The sequence below is a fragment of the Bos indicus x Bos taurus genome, chromosome 9, assembly GCF_003369695.1.
Source record: "Bos indicus x Bos taurus breed Angus x Brahman F1 hybrid chromosome 9, Bos_hybrid_MaternalHap_v2.0, whole genome shotgun sequence".
NCBI lineage: Eukaryota > Metazoa > Chordata > Mammalia > Artiodactyla > Bovidae > Bos > Bos indicus x Bos taurus.
Window position 1 is genome coordinate 76,000,414 of NC_040084.1, and position 19,186 is coordinate 76,019,599.

Genomic DNA, 19,186 nt, shown 5'->3' on the forward strand with positions numbered 1-19,186 from the left:
GGTTGTAAAATGTTATGTACTTCTTTGCAATAAATGAGCACAGTTGTACTCCTTAAACATTTGATATAGATGCATGTATAAGTTTTAAAATACATACATACATATATAAATGGAAAATGAACATAAACTATTAACAGTCTTTTTCTCTGATGGGGTTTTAAGTGAGTTTTTTTTTCCTTGAACACTTTTATTTTTATGATTACAAATTATTTTTTAAGTGGTGAGAAAATGAAATAAAAGTAGAATAGATTCTTGATAAATCAGCTAAGAAATTAAAAATATACTTCTCCGTGATAACACATTCTCTTAAACACACTTGTGGTTCTAGGAGTCACTCAGTCGTGTCCAACTCTTTGTGACCCCAAGGACAGCAGCCCACCAGGCTCCTCTGCCCATGGGATTCTCCAGGCAAGAATGCTGGCTATAGAACACACAGAATACTTATTAGGCAGATGTGAGCAGACACAGGTTATGTGATTCTGCTTAATGAGAGCACTAATATTTCTACTTTATTTAACAATAGCTATTGTTTTAGAAGTAACACTGTTGTTTGAGTTTTTTAATCTAGCTATTCACATACCTATATGTATACTGGGTGGATGCAAAGGACGTTTTCTAGTGTAAGCTGACATTTTTTTGTTTTGTTTTGTTTAAGGTGTTTTATTGAAGTACATGTAATTTACAAGATCGTGTTAGTTTCAGGTGTACAGCAAAGTGATTCAGTGATTCATGTGTTCTTTTTAGATTCTTTTCCATTAAAGGGCATTACAGGATATTGAGTATAGTTTCCTGTGCTATACAGTATGTCCTTTTTGTTTATCTATTTTATAGATAGCAGTGTGTATATATTAGTCCCAAACTCATAATTTATCTCCCCTCCCCCAAATTTCTCATCTTTTTATTTTTATTTTATTTTTTTTAATTTTTAAAAAAATTTTATTTTATTTTTAAACTTTACATAATTGTATTAGTTTTGCCAAATATCAAAATGAATCTGCCACAGGTATACATGTTAAAAAGGGTCTTTTAACTCTCATACTCTTCCTTCACAGACAACATTTTGAGTGGATTGTTTAGACATGTTTCTACTTGCTCTTAATCCACTACAACCAGGCCTCCCCTGTGATTCTTCTGGGGCAAGTCTCCTGACTAAACTCCCATCCATCGAATCCTTGGCTGTGTTTATCTTGTTGCCTGGATACTTTTATTTCATTTTCCCACCACTTAAAAAATAATTTGTAATCATAAAAATAAAAGTGTTCAAGGAAAAAATAAACTCACCTATAACCACATCAGAGATAAACACTGTTAATAGTTTATGTTTATTTTGCATTTATATATGTATGTCTGTATTTTAAAACTACATGCATCAAATATTTAAATAATACAACTGGGCCCACTTAGTGCAAAGAAGTACCTAGCATTTTACAACCTTCTATTTCTATACAGTAAGAACTGCTTTTAAAGTCATTCAATATTCCTCTCCTGAATTATTCTTTTTTTTTCTTCCATATTATTCTTAAAGGCTACTTTTTGCTGCTTTATGAATGTATACATCATAAATTATCCATTTTTCTGTTTAGATAGTTTTCAGTTTTTAAAAGTAACTGAACAACACACGAAAATCCTTTAAAACAAACAAACAAACAAAAACCTTTATTCACTTCCATAATCACTTGCTTAGGATGAATTCCTAAAAGTTGGATTTCTGGCCTGGAGCCGTATCTCTGCTATATCCAGAACCCCTCCAGGACTGGGTACCAAGGCCCCCTCCACCAGCACCCATAACATGAGAGGACCTAATTGGCCAGCTCCTTGCTAACAGTAGGCAATTGTATGTAAAATCTCTCAGCTAATTTTATTAAAACAAAAATTACCTTTTATTTAAAAGTGCTTACTTTTAAAGTGCTTGCTTGAATTGTAAGTCATTTGTATTCATTCCTCTGTGAACTGACTTCATATTATCACCTATTGTTTTAAAGTGTGCATCTTTTTTTTTAATACTTTGTAAAAGCTTTTATTATTGTTGCATCGTGTCTGACTCTTTTGCAACTCCATGGATTGTAGCCTGCCAGGTTCCTCTGTCCATGGCATTTCCCAGGCAAGAGTACTAGAGTGGGTTGCCATTTCCTTTCGCAGAGGATTTTCCCCACCCAGGCACTGAACCTGCATCTCATGTGTCTCCTGCATTGGCAGGCAGATTCTTTACCATTGAGGTCACCTGGGAAGCCCCAAAAGCTTTTATACAAAGGTATTTTAAATCATTTTATCTCTAAAATATTATTTTCCTAGTGTATAATTGAGTTTGTTTTTAATTATAAAAATAATGAATAATCTTTAAAAAAGTAAAAAACAACCACATAAAATTAAAAGATGTTACTCTCTTTTCTCTTTAGTCTGCTCCTCAGAGTGTCATTTGCTTTTTATTCTTTGTGTGGAACTTTTAATATAAAGCTTCTATATATTGAATAAAATACTCAAATCTGTTTACCTTTCCCTTTTGCCAGTTTCTTCCTTAGCTGCTCTATTGAAAATAATTTGAAAGCATTAAGATAAGTATATTCACTTACATTTTCTTCTAAACCTTTTATGGATCCGTTCTTAAATTTAACTCCTTAACACATTTGTAATCTACTTTTCTATACGGTATAAAGCTGTGATGTATGCACATATGTGTGTGTATAGTATATATATACTATTTCCAAACAGTTAAAAATGTAGTCTTACATAATTATATTGACTACAATGTTTTTAAATTTTTTTCTTAGCACTGGAAACCTTTCTTCAAATGATGGCATTATGAGGTGTGTGGATGAGTGGCGGGTCCCTAGGGGTCTAGGACCTTGCAAGTTTTGCCTCCTCACTACCAAGTGGACTTAGGGAGCAGTCTGAACACCTCCCTCCCATCTGTTGGACACCGTCCCATGACACTCCCTTTCCTCACTGCCCTTCTGAACCACAGGTTTCTAACTATTCCTTTTCAGTCTCCTCTGTGGGCACATGCTCCTCTGTCCATCATCTGAGGGTAAGAGGTCCCCCAGCGTCCTTCTGGCATTGTGCTCTTTCCATTTTATCTACTCCCTCCCAGTAACCTTTGTCAAATCCTGCTGCTGCTGCTGCTGCTAAGTCGCATCAGTTGTGTCCGACTCTGTGCAACCCCATAGAGGGCAGCCCACCAGGCTCCCCTGTCCCTGGGATTCTCCAGGCAAGAACACTGGAGTGGGTGGCCATTTCCTTCTCCAATGCATGAAAGTGAAAAGTGAAAGTGAAGTCGCTCAGTCGTGTCCAACTCTAGACATCAGCAATTCTCCCTATCTAGTGGCTTCAAATCCTCTTTTCTATCACAGAGTCCTATCCTTAGTTCCTACCCATAAATAAAACACCCTATGAGCGAATGAAAGTCATTCAGTCCTATCTGACTCATTGTGATTCCATGGACTATACAGTCCATGGAATTCTCCAGGCTAGAATACTGGAGTGGGTAGCCTTTCCCTTCTCCAGGGGAATTTCCCAACCCAGGGCTGGAACCCAGGTCTCCCACACTGCAGGTGGATTCTTTTATCAGCTGAGACACAAGGGAGGCACCAAACACCCTATGGATATCCTAATTGCCATTTCAAACTGAACTTGTTCACAACTGAACTCATATACTCCCTGGAGTCCAAACCCTTCTCTTCCTTTCTTCTTTAACTTACAGGATGGAACCATTACCCTCCCATTTTCCAAATAATAAACCTGGAAGTCATCCCATATATTACCATCCCAATCAGTCAGTAAATCCTATGGCTTCAATTCAAAGATCTCTTGCTGTATTTTCCTCTATTCCTTTCCATCTACCCTTGGCTTAATGTATTTCTAGATCACTGAAGAATCTTCTGACTTTTTTCCAGCTGACAGTCTACTCCTCTGCAATTTTACTTCCTCAGTACCACTACAGCTAAATTTCTAAAGAAAAACAAAAACGCCCAGAATCCTTTCTGAGTTCCCAATCACAGCTTTCACAAGAGGGTCGGGGGGAGAGACTCCAAATAAGACTCCTGCTTTCCGCTCCCTTTTTCTTCCAACATCCATCCTAGGGCCTCCATCAGTGAAGGACTTGAAATGACTGAAGCACTCTCCTAAGATCTGAGACTCTGCCTCAGGCTGCCTGTTCCGATCCGGCCACCCTTGTCCGCTCCCAAGTTCTGCCTGAAGGTTCTTCATTGCCAAAGCTTTCTCTGTCCACCCTCTCCCACCCCCATACCTAAGTTGGACAGCTCTCTGCTTCAGGGTCCCCTGTGCGCCGCTACCCCCCCCCCTTTTTTTTTTCTTCAGAGGGTAACAACTCAGGTCAACAGAGGATTGGAAGGAAAGGAGGAGAAATTTTTAAAAGGGTTTTGGATTCAAGAGTCCAAATTTTGTTGGTTTGGGAAGTACCTTAACCTCTCTGGGCCTGATTTCCTCTTGTATAACGGGTGTATAACGGGGATGTTAATCCTACCATCACACACACACACACACACACACACACAGCCTTGGTTCACACCTGGTTTCCTCCTGTGTATAATGGGGATGTTAATCCTACCATGACACACACACACGCACACGTGAGATGGTGTGGAGTACATGGTTGGGCAGAATCAGTGTGTTCACAGGTAGCGCCCGAGCCTGGCACCAAGGGCGGCCCAGAACTAATGAGCCTGGACCGCGGGATGCCGCGGGCGGCGCGACAACACCAGGCGCCGGAGGTGGGGGGGCTCCTCTAGTCGAAGCCGAACAGCCCCAACTCCGCCCGCCCGGGATGGGGCGGGGAGGCGGGGGCAACGACGAGGCTCCTCCCCGCTCGCTGCCCGCCGCCACCAGACGCTCCCTCGGGCCGAGCCCGGCCAACGCCCGGCCGGCGAGACAGCCCAGGACATCCGCCACCAGCTTTCCGCGAGCCCCTGTGCCCCGGGGGTCGCCCCGGGTCTCGGCCTCCGCTCCCCAGCCCGCCGTCTCCATCGCGGCGCGCGGGGCGCACCTGACCCTGCGGGCGGAGCGGCGGGCGGGGCTCCGGGCCTGACGCGGCGGCGGCATGGAGCGGGCGTGATTCATCAGCCGCCGCGCCGGGCCGGAGCGGGGCGAGCGCAGCGGCCGCCCAGGCGACCAGGGCCGGGCTGCGGTGGCGGCGGCGTCCCCGCCGGGCCTCGCTCGCGCTCCCCTAGCTGTCGGCGGCTGGCCCGCGGCAGAGGTCAAGATGGAAGAGATCCTAAGGAAGCTGCAGAAGGAGGCGTCCGGGAGCAAGTACAAAGCCATCAAAGAGAGCTGCACCTGGGCCCTGGGTAAGCGCGCCGAGCGGGGCGCCGGGCACCTGCCGGCGGTCCCGAAGGGCCGCGCCGGGGAGGGCTGTGATGGCCACTCTGTGGGGGGCTTTCGCTGAGCAGCTGTGACCGATGCTTTTTCGCGCAATTGCGAGAGTTGCCTCGGAGAATTGATGGGTGATGTGCGAATTTGGATTCGGGCGTGTACATCTATCCGCCTACCTTCTGGTCTCTTGATCTTCTCCCAAACCTTAATGGGGAACCGCCGTGCTCCCCTCCTGGCGGCCCCTTTCTTCACGTCCCCTGCGCGACGGACGACTGTCACCCATCTCCGAGTTCGGATCACAAGCCGGTGGGAAAACACCGGCCTGATTCCAAAGCGCCTGTGGTTTAGAGGGAAGTTGAACCGTCAGCCGCGGTCTCCAGTACCTTGGCGAGTGTAACCAGGAAGGAACAGCTTATTTGCTTTTTCCTGATAGAGGCCAGCTTGTTAAGTATTAGCTTTCGTGGTTATTGTAAATGAAAAATAACATACAGGTGGGATGGCGTTACCTCTGCAGTTCCATTGTTGTCTGCCCTTCAGACAGATTTGATTTTAAGATTTGTGAACTCTGCAAGCACTGAAATAAGTTCCAGGTAGCAAATTTGTGTTTATTGTCAGACTCGGATTGTAGAACTCAACCTCGGAGAAAACGGCAAAACATTCAATTAGGCAAGAATGTGGGCAATCAAAATTGTCTGGATGGGAATTTAGGGGGGTCAGGAGCGTACTTGGGGGTAATAGTGATGCTTGAGGAGGGAGAAAAGGAAGGGCCAATAAGAAACCAGGGCAGCTCTGTGGGCCCCTGGCCTTCCCCAAGCCTGCGTGTGATTCCTCAGTTGCTACCCAGTCAAAACAGAAAATTGAATCCCTTTCTCTCTCAACCAAAAAGCCATCAGTGTTTGTTGTGACACTCAGCCTGGGAAGGGCCGTTAGCAGGTTTTCTACTAAATGGAGAATTCTGTTGGTACTCTACGCATCTTGGTTAGTATTTAGAAGATCTGAATTCACATATGTTTGAATGTGTGTTCACAGACCATCACTTTTTTTTTTTTAACCTCTGTCATCACAAAATTTTCTAGAATGTTATCTAGGAAGTTTATCTTGTAGGCAGAATCAGAACTTGACCATTTGTTTACTGTTAGAGGGGGGAAAAAAAAGGACCAGATACACAAGTGAGCAGCAAGGCACTTAAAGCCACAGTACTGTTTTTGCATTGCCATTGTCATCAGTCGAGTGATGGGGTAGATTCTCAAAGGCTTCAAATGAAAGGTCACAGATGTCCGGGTAACATAATCTAGCAGCTCCTGACTGCACTCTAGACAGGCTCTTACGTGTACTTGTTATTATTTTGCTGTAAGTTAAGCAGATTTAGATAGCATGGGGGAGGAGAGGAATCTAGCATTTTTAATGTTTGGATTTTGATACTCTACGTCTTTTTAAGTTAAAGTTCAATGTTACCTAGTTTAGGTCCTTGAAGAAAAAGCCTGGAGCTGAGGCAGCTAGATAATGTGAGCAGAGCCTGGAGTTCAGCCTGATGGGAAGAGTAAATGGGATTCTTTTCCCGGGGGCCGTTCTCAGCAAGAGATGGGAGTGCATGAAACAGTTAAACAACAGTGCTGCGGAGCATTCATTGTGCAGGTTGGAAGGAGTAAACCAGGAAAACAGATCAAAGAAGAGGGAGTGAATGTGGGGTCAGGGGTGGGGGTTGGGGGGACTGGTATGAGTTGGTGGGCTTTTGAAGTCAATTGGACTTGAAGAATGGGTAAGCTGTAGGTTTCTGCTTTTCTTTGCTTGTGTAGCAAAGATTTATTAAGACCTCCTCTGTACTGAGCGGTGGGGAGAGAAAAATGAATAAAATGCTTCCTCCCTGTAATTAGCTTGTTAGGAGGGTATGTTGGAGGGAGAAAGCTGCAGAAACAAAGACATCAAGGTATGGCTTCCTGTTCTCTTTCCCACTCCAGTCCATTTTCCACTGTTCCATCTTTTTTTTTTTTTTGCTATAAAATACTTTTCACTCCTCAATCCCCATACTGTTTTTTTAAAGTGTGAATTCCTTAGAATGCTCTTTGGAATCTAGCCCCAGCCTTCTTTCCTGGCGCCCTCACAGCAGGGGTTCATCGGTCCCCAGTAAGCCATATACTTTCTTGTACATGCTGTGTGCTGCATTTTCCTCTGCCTGGGCTCATGCTAGTCCTTCTGCCACGGCTTACCTTTCCAGACTCCCAAGGCTCAGCTCACATATGAAGGCTCCCCTGAGCTCTGCAAGTGAATCGGTGCTTCTCTGGGCTCTTAGCTCTGCCCTCAGGATCCTCTTAGAGCACCTGCTTTTGGGGATTAATGTTGGTTATGCCCACAGCTACTCTTTTAGGGGCAGGATGATTGAGAAAATATATTGGATTTAGGAGACAAAAAGAAACAATTCAAGCAGACTTAAAGCAAAATAGAATGTTTTCAGTCTATGAACTAAACAGCCCTTGGAAGGCTAGCTGTGGGTTGAGTTTGGTTCAGGGATTAGATACTGTTACAGGGATCTTACTCTGCTCTTTTGGGATGACAAACACACTCAACATGAGTCTCCAAAGCTTTGAGTTCATCAATCAGCACACTTAGACCATCTCAGGAAAGAGGGCTCGTCCCCCACTTAGACCCTCATGGGAAAAAGGGGTTGTTTCCATACTTAGAGCATCTCAAGAGAAAGTAGTCATCTTATACTTGGGCCATTATAAGCGAGAGGGATCACCATGACATTTAGACCACCCCAGGAGAGAGTCATTCTTATAAAAGCTACCATGGGAGAGAGGGGTCATCTTCACGCTTAGTCCGTATCAGAAGAAAGAGGTCATCTCCCACTTGGACTGTTATAGGAGAAAGACATTTAGATCATAACAGGGGAGAGGAGTCATCTACCACTAAAACTCTCGTAGGAGAGAGAGCGCACATCTCCACATTTAGGCCATTACAGAAGGGGGTCACTTCCCACTTGGCCAATCATCGGATCATCCGAAGGGAGTGGAGCTCTTGCAGTCACTCCTGCCCAGTCCTTGGTGTTGATGAGTTGAGTGTGTATCCCTGAACCAGTCCTCTACCTAAGGAGTGAAACAGGCTAGCTGCCTACAAGGCCCACTGAAATCCCAGAGTCAGCCAAAGATGGCTTCCTTAGAACAAAATTAGGGTTTGCAACTTGAGAGGCAGGTGAGTGGATGGTGGTCAGCCAAAGCAACACATGTCCGCAGTGTAGACATGAGCTTCCCTAGCATAGGGACTGTCACTTAGGCTTGTTTGTGCACCTAGAATATGAGAGCCACATGTTCAATACATAAATAAATCAACATGTTAATGACTTATTTGGGTTTTAAGTGATAGTAATCTTTTTTTTCTAGTTACAAAAGTTATATATGTTCATTTTAGAATATTGAAAAATAGTCAAACACTATAAAGAAAATAATCTCATCACCCATAGAAAACACTAATCATATTTTGGAGTATTTCCCTTCTGCAAAAGGTTTTTTACCACATATAGTGGATTGTTAGTTATTTTTTATTTTAACTTCAGCATTTTCTGAAAATCGGTTTTCTTAATGGCTGCATACTAACTGGCAAGGAGTATGTGTGTATTTTTTCTCTATTTTGAGCTATCTAGGTTATATACTTTTCTTGTCAGTGAGGAAATGGTCTAAGGAATAGAAAAAGAAAAAGGGACTGGGCCACTGTGTGGAGGGCCTGAGAGAAGATTCTCCTTCAAGGACTGGCAGTCCTGGAGGTGTGGGAGCTGGAAATGGCAGGATGGAATAGAAGGGCAGATCATTAGAACTGGATTACGCGTCTTTTAGAAACTTTGAGTGTTTTGCATACACCAGGCGCTCCTGTTGAATTGATTTAGAAAATGGAGAAGAGAAAGAAAATTAGAAGTTGGAACACCAAGTTAAGGAAGAAGGCTGGTCTATGTAACCTCATCCTCTCGTCTTTCCACCTGCTCTTCCTTCCAACCTCAGTGTCTGCTACCTTCACAGCCAAACTGCTTAAAAAGTGGATGTAGTGTTTGTGTCCACATCCTCCTTTCCTGCTCACTCTTCAGCTCACTCCAGTCTTCTCCTCTGTCCTTCCACCTATTGAAGAATAAGGTACTCAGACCTCAGAGTGTAACAGACCGCTCTCACATCCCTCTTATAGGTTCTCTTGGCCACTCTGGGCATCTACCTGACCTTGGCCTTGTGCCCTCACCCTGCCGGTTTTGAGCCTGACTCTTGAGTTTTTCTGTCTCCTTTGAAGTTTCAGCTCCCATAGTGGGTGTGTGCTTAGTCGTGTCCAACTCTTTGTGACCCCATGGACTGTAGCCTGCCAGGCTCCTCTATCCATGGAACTTCCCAGGCAAGAATACTGGAGTGAGTTGCCGTTTCCTTCTCCAGAGGATCTTCCCAACCCAGGGATTGAACCCACGTCTCCTGTGGCTTCTGCATTGGCAGGCAGATTCTTTATCACTGAGCCACCTGGGAAGCTTCAGCTCTTCCCCAGCCTAAAAGTTTGTGTTTCACAAGAATTAGCTATGAACCCTCTTCTCTGACTCCCAGCCCACCTGGAGTTGAACACTTTCAGAGCCGCAACTTCAGTTCAGTTTCTGAGAATGCGATACCCACGTTTAGATCCCTGGGCTTCCCCTTCCTCTGACACCAGCCCACTTCTTCCTCCAATGCAACTTCCTACCCACTTCTCTTCTGGAATAGGGAGGGCTCATTATGGCTGCTCTGTGACTTTCTCTTTGCCCTTTCCTCTCACTCTTGGTTAGCACTTGCAAGGTTCGGCACTGTTGCACAGCTTGAGTTAAATATAAACTTCCCTGTCTGATGAGTAAAACTGCAGCGGTTTGGTTGTTCGCTGTCAGACCCTCTTCTTGGGAAGCAGCATCAAGTTATCCTGGATATTGGCTGTGCCCTGCTGACTGCTGGGCCAGACTCACCTGCCTGGCCTTTGAGCTGCTCCTAATTAATTAATTAATTAATTAAACCTAAGGAGGGGGTTTTTGGAAATTTTAATTTATAGCCAGTCAGTCAGAAGCACAGGTGACAACCAGGACTTGAGATTGGCATCTGAAAGTGTGGAGGTGGCGGGGTGGGAAGGTTGCAGGGGGAGTGGGTGCTACAGGCTTGTAGGACTGAGCCCAGCCTGTGGGGTCTTACGTTCTTTCCAGGTAGATAGATAGTGTCAGAGTTAAGGTAAATTGTATGGCACTCAGCTGGTGTCAGAGAATTGCTTGTTGAGGGAACCATCTCCCCTACCACCTCCCAGTCCCACAAACACACATTGGACTTGGGTGCAGGATTGTTAAATCTATTGAAATAGAAAAGCTTTTATTTTGAAAGAGAATAGTGAATGTTTCATTATCACTATAATTGGAGGCTGTAAGAGTGTGAATATCCATAGCAATGGTAGTGTTGAGCATCCAGGTGAGGTTAATGAGATTTGGGTGTCAGCCTTCCAATCAGATTTCTTCAATACTGTGTGATTTTTGAAAAGTTTCACCTGCTGTGTCATAAATGTGAGATGAGCTGTTACATAAAGTGCTTTGTGAACATGAAAGTCTCTCAAGTATAAGTTATTATTTAAAGATATTAAAACAGTATTTTCGAGGAAATAGCTCTCCTTTCTCTATTGTTATTGCAAGAATATAGCATTTTTAGTCAGTTGTAAATAGATTACATTGGCATTGTGTTTCAGGTTAGGAACTGACTCTGTCTCTAAGGGAAATGCGTCCTAATTTTTAACCTCTGAGAGGAAGTCTTGTGAGCTAGAAGAGGCAGAGAATTTTTAAGTGTGGATGATTTGCATGCAGATAGTTGAGAATTGACTATAATTATAGGAATTTTGTTGGGGGGGGTGGATGGAGAAACTAATAGTGAGATTTATGTATAGTTTAGATTCCTAGTCCTCACATATTTATTTTTAACTTCGTAATTTTCCTTTTGCAGAAACCCTCGATGGTGTGGATACCATTGTCAAGATCCCCCCACACTTGCTGAGGTAAGGAGACTGGAGTTGTAGAATATAGTAGAAGTAAAAATGGCCCACCATGTTTTCTTGAACGGCCCAGATAACCTCTTTGGCTTATAGCACTGCAGTTGCTGACTGTTGACCTTTCTGCGTCTGTGAACCGGGGTATTTCACTAGTGTCTTAGTGTCAGTGAGATCTGTATTCCAAAGGAACCAGCTGTGGAAGTCTTGGATGAAAGGATAAAATTGGTCAAGGAGAGAAATGACCAAAACCTAAGTGAGGACGTGGACTGTGGATGTGGAGACTGTGGATTAGTCTCCCACCATGAGTTAGGAAACGGCGCCCACTTTGGGTTTCTCTAGTGGCTCAACTGGTAAAGAATCCACCTGCCTTACGGGAGGCCTGGGTTTGATCCCTGGGTTGGGAAGATCCACTGGAGAAGGGAATGGCTACTAACTCCAGTATTCTGGCCTGGAGAATTTTGTGGACTGTATAGTCCACGGGGTCACAAAGAATCAGACACGATGGAGATACTTTCACTTTGAGGGGAAGCAGTCCTGCCCCGCGTGGCATGGATTTAAGCTCTCTTTGGCCCCTTGGGTGGATACCATCTCACAAACTCTGTGGCCACCTGCAGTAGTCCTGAGACAGCGAATCTATTTCCCCAGTTCCTCAACTCTCCCCACTCCCGCTACCTCCATCATTGTGAGAGAAATACATGCCTTTTGTGGAAATTTGGAAAGAGCATACGAAAGTTGCCCATAATTACACCAACCTAGAATAACCACTGAAAACAATTTAACAGATTCTCTTAACAGACTTTCTCTTTAACAGACTTCCCCCCCAACACACATACATATTTTTACAAATTAATATGAGGCTTTATTTACAGGTTTGTTTCCTGCTTGGTTTTTTTGGTCAGCACTATAGAAGAACATTGTTCTTGAAATATTGCATATTCTTTTACTATATGGCTGTTGCAACATAAATTATTTGGTAATTTTCTTATTAAACATTTGGATTGTTTTTAGATTTTTCTTTGCAATTATTAAAAACTAAGTTTTTTGAGTATAGTTTCTATATTGTCAGGACACTTATGATTTATTACATATTTTCTCTCTCTTCAAGTAGATTGAAAAAAGAATTATGCTTCTGTCTATTTAGAAAATGTATTACTTCTACTGTAGTGCCTGCTACAGGCTGATACATTCGTGTGTTAGTCAATTCATGTATAACGGAATCCATGCTTTAATCAAACCAAGTGTACTTTTCTTCTGAACAGATAGAATGTCTGGCAGCAACGTTCTTAACCCAGAGGAGGGGTATTCCAGGGGTATGCATGCACACAAAGGAATGTAAAAAATCTCCAGGAGATATAAAGGCATAGATGGTTGAAGGGGGATGATTTCCTGGTTCCCAGTTTCTATAGTTAACCTGTCTTAAAATTATTTGCTTCAGAACTGATTTTGCTGTGTCTCTTTTTCCATCTCACCTCTTACAGTCACCCTTCTCCCTCTTGACAAAGGACAGCAGAGCTGTCTCCCACCCCATCCTGACTCTGCCCCTTGTGTGTTGTCCTGGGATGCAAAACCCTCTTCCCACCTACAGAGAACTATGAAAATATTAATGTCTGTGTTGGTAAAGGGGATGAATATAATGACCAAGGCACACATCTTTTTGCAGGTTAGTTTTCATTTCTTGGCTTTCAGTGAAATTGGAAGAGGACCTAATCTGGTTATAACAAAGAAAAAAGATTTTGTTGATGATGAATCTCCTTCATTCCTTTCTTACTTATATAAACAAGGTTTCTTAGTGCTTGCATCTTTAAAAGTGGGAAAAAAATGTATGGAATTTATATTATTATTATAATATAATAATTCAGTCATCATAACAGTAGAGAGTGTTCACTCATCAGTATATTAACTAGTTGAGAAGAAAGAGACAAATCCTGTACATTTCTTTAGAGATACATTTCCATAAATTTTTAATTTCTATGTTAACTATATTAACATTCTTATAAGTAATTATTAATGTTGTTTGGATCAGTTGTGTGCATTAGTAATGATAGCTCAAAGAAGAAAATGGAACAATTTTAAGCCTTACAGCCAGAGGAAATTTTTAAGAATCACTTTATATACATTTTTGTTGCAGGGAAATATAATGAGAAAATTCTTAAAATCAAGTGTTAAACGTATTCGATTGAGAGATAATTTTGTGTGGGGAGTAAAATGGAAATACAAGTTCAAGGAGATAACAGTGCAGCCTTTTTGCAAAGAGGAGTTTGTTCATGTATTTTTTGATGGGTTTGCAAATTGATTTGCAAATTGGTGTGGTATTTGGATTTTATTGGATACCTTTAAGTGAGTGATATGTTTTAATTAAAATTGTACTAATTCCAATATGCCAGAATTACAGCCTTTGCAATGAATTAAAATTATGGTTGAGAAATTTAAATGTCAACTTAAAATGTGTGAAAAATAGTATTTAAAATTTGCAAACATGTTTGATGACACTGCTGTAAAGGTTGTTTCTCTATGCAAGGGTTTGTTGAAGCTACGGTGCAACTTTCTATGGTTGTGGATCTGTGATAAAAGGTTTGCTTTCGGTGTTAGAAGGAAGAAAGTGACAATGATACCAGAAGAGGCTCCTGGGACAGTGGGCATCAAAAGACAACTGGCATTTTCTACCTCTTGGTGGGTGTGGAACCAAAAGAGCTGGAGAAAATACATTATTAATGGGCTGTGTTTGGTCCCCTGCTTAGTCACTGAGTATTACACTTGTCCGTGACATTGAGCCCAGGGCCAGCTGGCCATCTTGTATGATCACAGGTTGTTGCTCAGTCACTAAGTCATTCTGACTTTGCAACCCCATGGACGGCAGCACACCGGGCTTCCCTGTCCTTCACTATCCCCCAGGGTTTGCTCAGATTCATGTCCATTGAGTCAGTGGTGCCATCCAACCATCTCATCCTCTGCCATCCCCTTCTCCTCCTGCCCTCAATCTTTCCCAGCATCAGGGTCTTTTCCAGTGAGGTGCTTCTTCACATCAAGTAGCCAAAGTATTGGAGCTTCAGTTTCAGCATCAGTCCTTCCAATGAATATTCAGGGTTGACTTCCAAAAAGAAAGAAACAAAAATCATCAGCAGGCACATCCACAACTGAGTGTTTCCAGCTTTGGCCCAGCTTCTTTATTCTTTCTGGAACTGTTTCTCCCAAGTAGCATATTGAACACTTATTGACCTGGGGGACTCATCTTCCAGTGTCATATTTTTTGCCTTTTCATACTGTTCATGGGGTTCTTGAAGCAAGAATAACCACTGGGGTGGTTAGCCATTCACTTCTCCAGTGGACCATGTTTTGTCAGAACCCTCCACTGTGACCTGTCTGCTTTGTGTAGCCCTGCACAGCATAACTTATAGCCTCACAAGGCTGTGATCCATATGATCATTTTGGTTAGCTTTCTGTGATTGTTGTTTTCTTTCTGGAGTCAGTGGGATTGTGGTTCATGCTTCTTCTGTCTGCCCTCTGATGAATGAGGATACGACCGTAAAAGGTAGTCACAAAATTGATGGGAAGGATGCCAGATGAGGAACCATAGATGAATACATATATGTGTGTGTATGTGTTTACCTGTCTTCACCAATATTAGAATATAACTCAGAGTGTTTGTCTGAATGATAGAGAGCTGTTGATATCATCCTCTATGTGGAGGAATGTGTGTTTTTGCATTCCAGATGTGCAGCAAAGTCTATCAAGCATCCTTGTACAGAGAACTGAGCTGTATGAATGAGACACAGCAGATGTAAGCATTGCTCTCAGAGGTTTTATATTCTCCAAGAGGAGACTGAAAACAAATGTAGCTGGGAAAAAAACACTTATGAGGCAGCAAGTATAAATTGATTATGGAATTTTATGCCTATCAGAACGTTTCAGTTTGACTATGACTTGTAATAGTTGGGAGCCTCTCAAAGCCTGTTTTAGCCTATGTAAATAAGCCATAATTAAACAAAAATGAGCTATTGAATTAATGAATCTGCTTGACTATTTGATATCAGGGAAACAAACACCATAATTGACTTTCCCCCTCTATGGTAAATCAGTTTTCCTTTAATCCTTTGATTCTTCTTCCAGGCATTTTTAAACCCACAGTGCACTTACTCTGTCCAGTACTGTGTTTAACTTGTTTGAGCACAATAAACTAAAAAAAAAAAATTTAATTTAGGTGCTGTAATTGTCTGCTTATAAGTAAAATTTTGGATTTGTTATTTTTCTTCAGTTATACTTCTATTTTAATGATTTTTTTCTTCAGTTATATTTAGTATATGAGAAAGAAACCAGATTCATAAACTATTTCTTGGCATTCTTCTGATTTTGTATTCAGATTCAGTTTCCATTTTTGTTATGTAATCACCTAGAAATGATTATTTGCAAAAATGTTTTGTTGTTTCAGGTTTTGAAACGAGCCATCAGGACTAAATTAAACATCAAATACTTTTGCCGTGCTTTTTTTCTCATTTTTTCTTTTGCCATTGATTGTCTTTCAAGTTAAATATGTTAGCATTCTGATAGATAATTACTAATACTGTTCTGATCAATTGTGTACATTAGTAATGGTAGTTCAAACCAGAAGAAAATTGATACCTTGAAAGAACTAAGGTTGTATTATCTTTCTTTTTTAATTTTTTTTCTTTTACCATTGACTGCTCTGAGGACTTCTTGTGCAAGTGGAAGTCCACAAGTCACGTGAATGATTTTAGTGACTCTGGTGACTGGATTTGGTCATGCCTAGGGCACTGTATGAGAGAAACCTATGAAAAAAGGTTTTAGATGGAATGGAGTGGTCAGAGGCATTGCTTATTTCTGCCCCAGGCTCGTTCACTGAACAAATGCCCAGTCTTATTGTTGATACAGTGAGCAGCCTTAGCAACCAGGATGGGGATTCACGTAGAGTACGCAGTGAGGTTCAGCGTCAGGGATGGGGGAAGGGCCGGGGAATTCACCCTGTAGAGTATTTCCTGAATTTGTCAGTAGACAGTCACTTGAACATCTTTCCGCCTTCCTGCCCATAGTCTTGCTTTTTGATCTTGGGGGTGAGATTTAAGCATCCTTATCTTCCTCCTTGAGGAGCCTGAACCCTCACTCCTTTTTAAGATTTTTTTTTTTTTTTGGCTGCCCATGCTTTTTGCTGTGGCTTGAGGTTGAATAGTTATGGTGAGTGGGCTGTAGAGAAAGTGGGCTCAGTAGTCATGTGTGAGCTTAGTTGCCCAACCAGGGATTCAACCCACATCCCCTGCATTGGAAATTGGATTCTTAACCACCATGAAGTCCCTCTTTTCTCTCTGCTTAAACTCAGGTCTTACATGTCTTTGCAGGGTTGAATAAAACCTGTGAATCAGTGGGCAGTGGTGGTGTGCCCAAGCTCAAGGAAGAGGCCTTCCTGAGGCTGCGGTTATCTTTTCCTCAGCCTTCTTGTTTGACTGGCAGAAGGCAGCTTAGGATGTTCCCTCCAAGTTGACAGACTTGATAAAATATCTCTGCCCAAGTCAAGTTCCGTCCAACAGTTACTGACTCCATCATTGTTAGTTGCTGGTTTTTCAGCCAAGTAAGGAATGAGACTTGGAAGCTATTGATCAAGAACTATTAATAGTTAACAATATTAAATGTTTTCTCTTTCCTTTTTCTACTTTCTCTCACCGTACACCTCTTGCTTTTCCCGCCGTGGTTTGGGAATCAAGTAATGTAACCAAAGTAACCTGATCAGTTACGGAATTTTCGGGGCTGCTCTGGGTTTTGTTATGAATATTCAGGGCTAGTGTCTGTGTTTCGTGAGGCTATCACCAGCCACCTGGAGGGGCCACAACTTCTGTAATGTTTAACTTGTTGCAAGTTGATACATTGGTCTTTCCCTTTCTTGCCCACTGTCTTTGTGATGGCTTGGTTATGATGATACCTAGATCTGTCTGATGTTTTTCTCTCTGAAATATTGAAGAACTTATATTTTTTCTAACCCTATGTATTAAAAGGAAAAGGGCTTATGTCATTTCTGTGGATCATTCGGTATCATTGTTATTTGCAGTCACTGGCTCTTCTAGATCCTTCTTGACCTGCTGGCAAGTTCCTGAGGAACGTCCCTCCCTTTCCAATGGACTCCTATAGTGTCCTTCTGCTTCTGAGTCTTGGCTGGAAATGCTCAGTCCCTCTGCTGGCATCTGACCATCAGAGAAACAAGCTCTTCCCATGACCAAGACCATGTTTAGTAAGAACCCTAAACATGGTCTTAGTCATGTGCACATGCAAGAGGGTATAAAACTAGAGTTTTACTGAGGGCGTTTCCCAGTCTCTGCCCCTCCTCCTGTGGGAGTTATCTCATAAACTGAAATAGAGCATACTTGTTATGAGTCCTCTTCCTTTTGCATGCCAGGACCAAGACAGCAGGTCTCGAGGTCTGTGGTTAGCAATCCAATGCTCCCCTTTATATGGGACACTGAAACACTAGGGACGTGTTTTCTGAGCTCCTTTTTTTCATCACAATTGTTCGCTGTGTGTCTTATGCAGTATTCCTCACTTCCTGTTACTACTTATCCTTGAAGACTGACCTATGGTTAGTGAAAGGGATCCTTCTTTCCTTTGTGCCTTCACTGTTTCTGTCATGAATTTGTCATGGCATTTACCAGTCAGGCTGGGAATTGTTTAGGGGATCTGTTTGAGACCCTTTTTTCAAGGAGTTCATATACATAAATTTTTCATCTTTTTACCTCCTAGTTCAGTGCCCTCTAAATGTTCAGAGGATGAAATGCCTCTCCAGACCCTGCATTGTGCATCTCAGTGAACCTGTGTCCTCATCTCCTAGGTTCTTGGAAAACAGCATTTGGAAGAATCTGTGTCATAGTATTTGGAAGAATCTGTACTTTAGCAGTAGAATCTCAAATATCTCATTGGCTGAAAGGATGGGTCCCAAAGAGTAGACCAGAAATCCAACACCCTATCCATTGACCTCAGCCAGTACAGTCTTAAACCCCTTACTCTCTTCTCAATCAAAGCCCTGGCTAGTCTAATGTCTCGTTTGATTGAGGTTGAGGGTTTGTGGTAGTTATTAATATCATGACCTGATTTACAGTCTGTGTCAAAGGACACTGAATATACAAGGGGCTCAGCTCTCAGTAGGTTCCCATGAAGAGTCCTTGGCCCACCTGGATGAGGCACTCTGCCTGCCTACAACAGCCCCCAGTGTGAATTTGACTTGGAGTCAAATTTCTGTTCTAAAGAAATAAAGAGTCTCCACCTCCATCCCTCTCCAGTCCAGGATTTTCCCTTTCTCTGAGCCCAGGTAACTTACGACAGGACTGGTCCAGATGAGATAAAACCATCAAGGGAATCCTCGCTCAATCTCGTTCAAAGGCAGCCATTGGCAGCAAACCTCCTATTGGCATTTCTCAGTGCCTTTGGGGACAATCCCAGACATCACTGCAGCCATGACCCAGCTGCCATTTTGCTTACCTTCTCCATGATTCTTCAGAGCCAACCTCAGCCTAATTGCTTTTTTCCTGCCAGTTGCAATTCCCAGAAAGAATATTTAACAGTCCTACTTCCCATTTGTCCTTATATGTGTCCCCCACTCCCTCCCATCCCCACGCTGGCTAAGCCTCTGCCCAGCCCTGTAGAGCAGTGGCCCCGAGCCTTTTTGGCACCTGGGGCCAGTTTCATGAAAGACATTTTTTCCATGGATGGGGGAGGGGGGATGGTTTCGGGATGATTCAAGTGCATTACATTTATTGTGCACTTTATTCTATTATTATTGCATCAGCTGCACCTCAAATCATCAGGCATTAGATCCCAGAGGTTGTGGACCCCTGGTCTAGAGGCTTCATTTTGCCTGCCT

The 19,186-nt window shown here is 42.6% G+C and overlaps 1 protein-coding gene across 2 annotated transcripts in view; it reads left to right on the forward strand.

Moving 5' to 3' along the window:
- Positions 1-5,115: 5,115 nt before the first annotated feature.
- ARFGEF3 (ARFGEF family member 3) overlaps positions 5,116-19,186 on the forward strand; it is a 173,317-nt gene continuing 159,246 nt past the window's right edge. For both annotated transcript variants that reach the window (XM_027551679.1, XM_027551680.1), the window contains exons 1-2: positions 5,116-5,300; positions 11,286-11,337. In XM_027551679.1, coding sequence (XP_027407480.1) covers positions 5,216-5,300; positions 11,286-11,337 — 137 coding nt within the window. In that variant the 5' untranslated portion in view covers positions 5,116-5,215. The remainder of the gene's footprint in view (positions 5,301-11,285; positions 11,338-19,186) is intronic.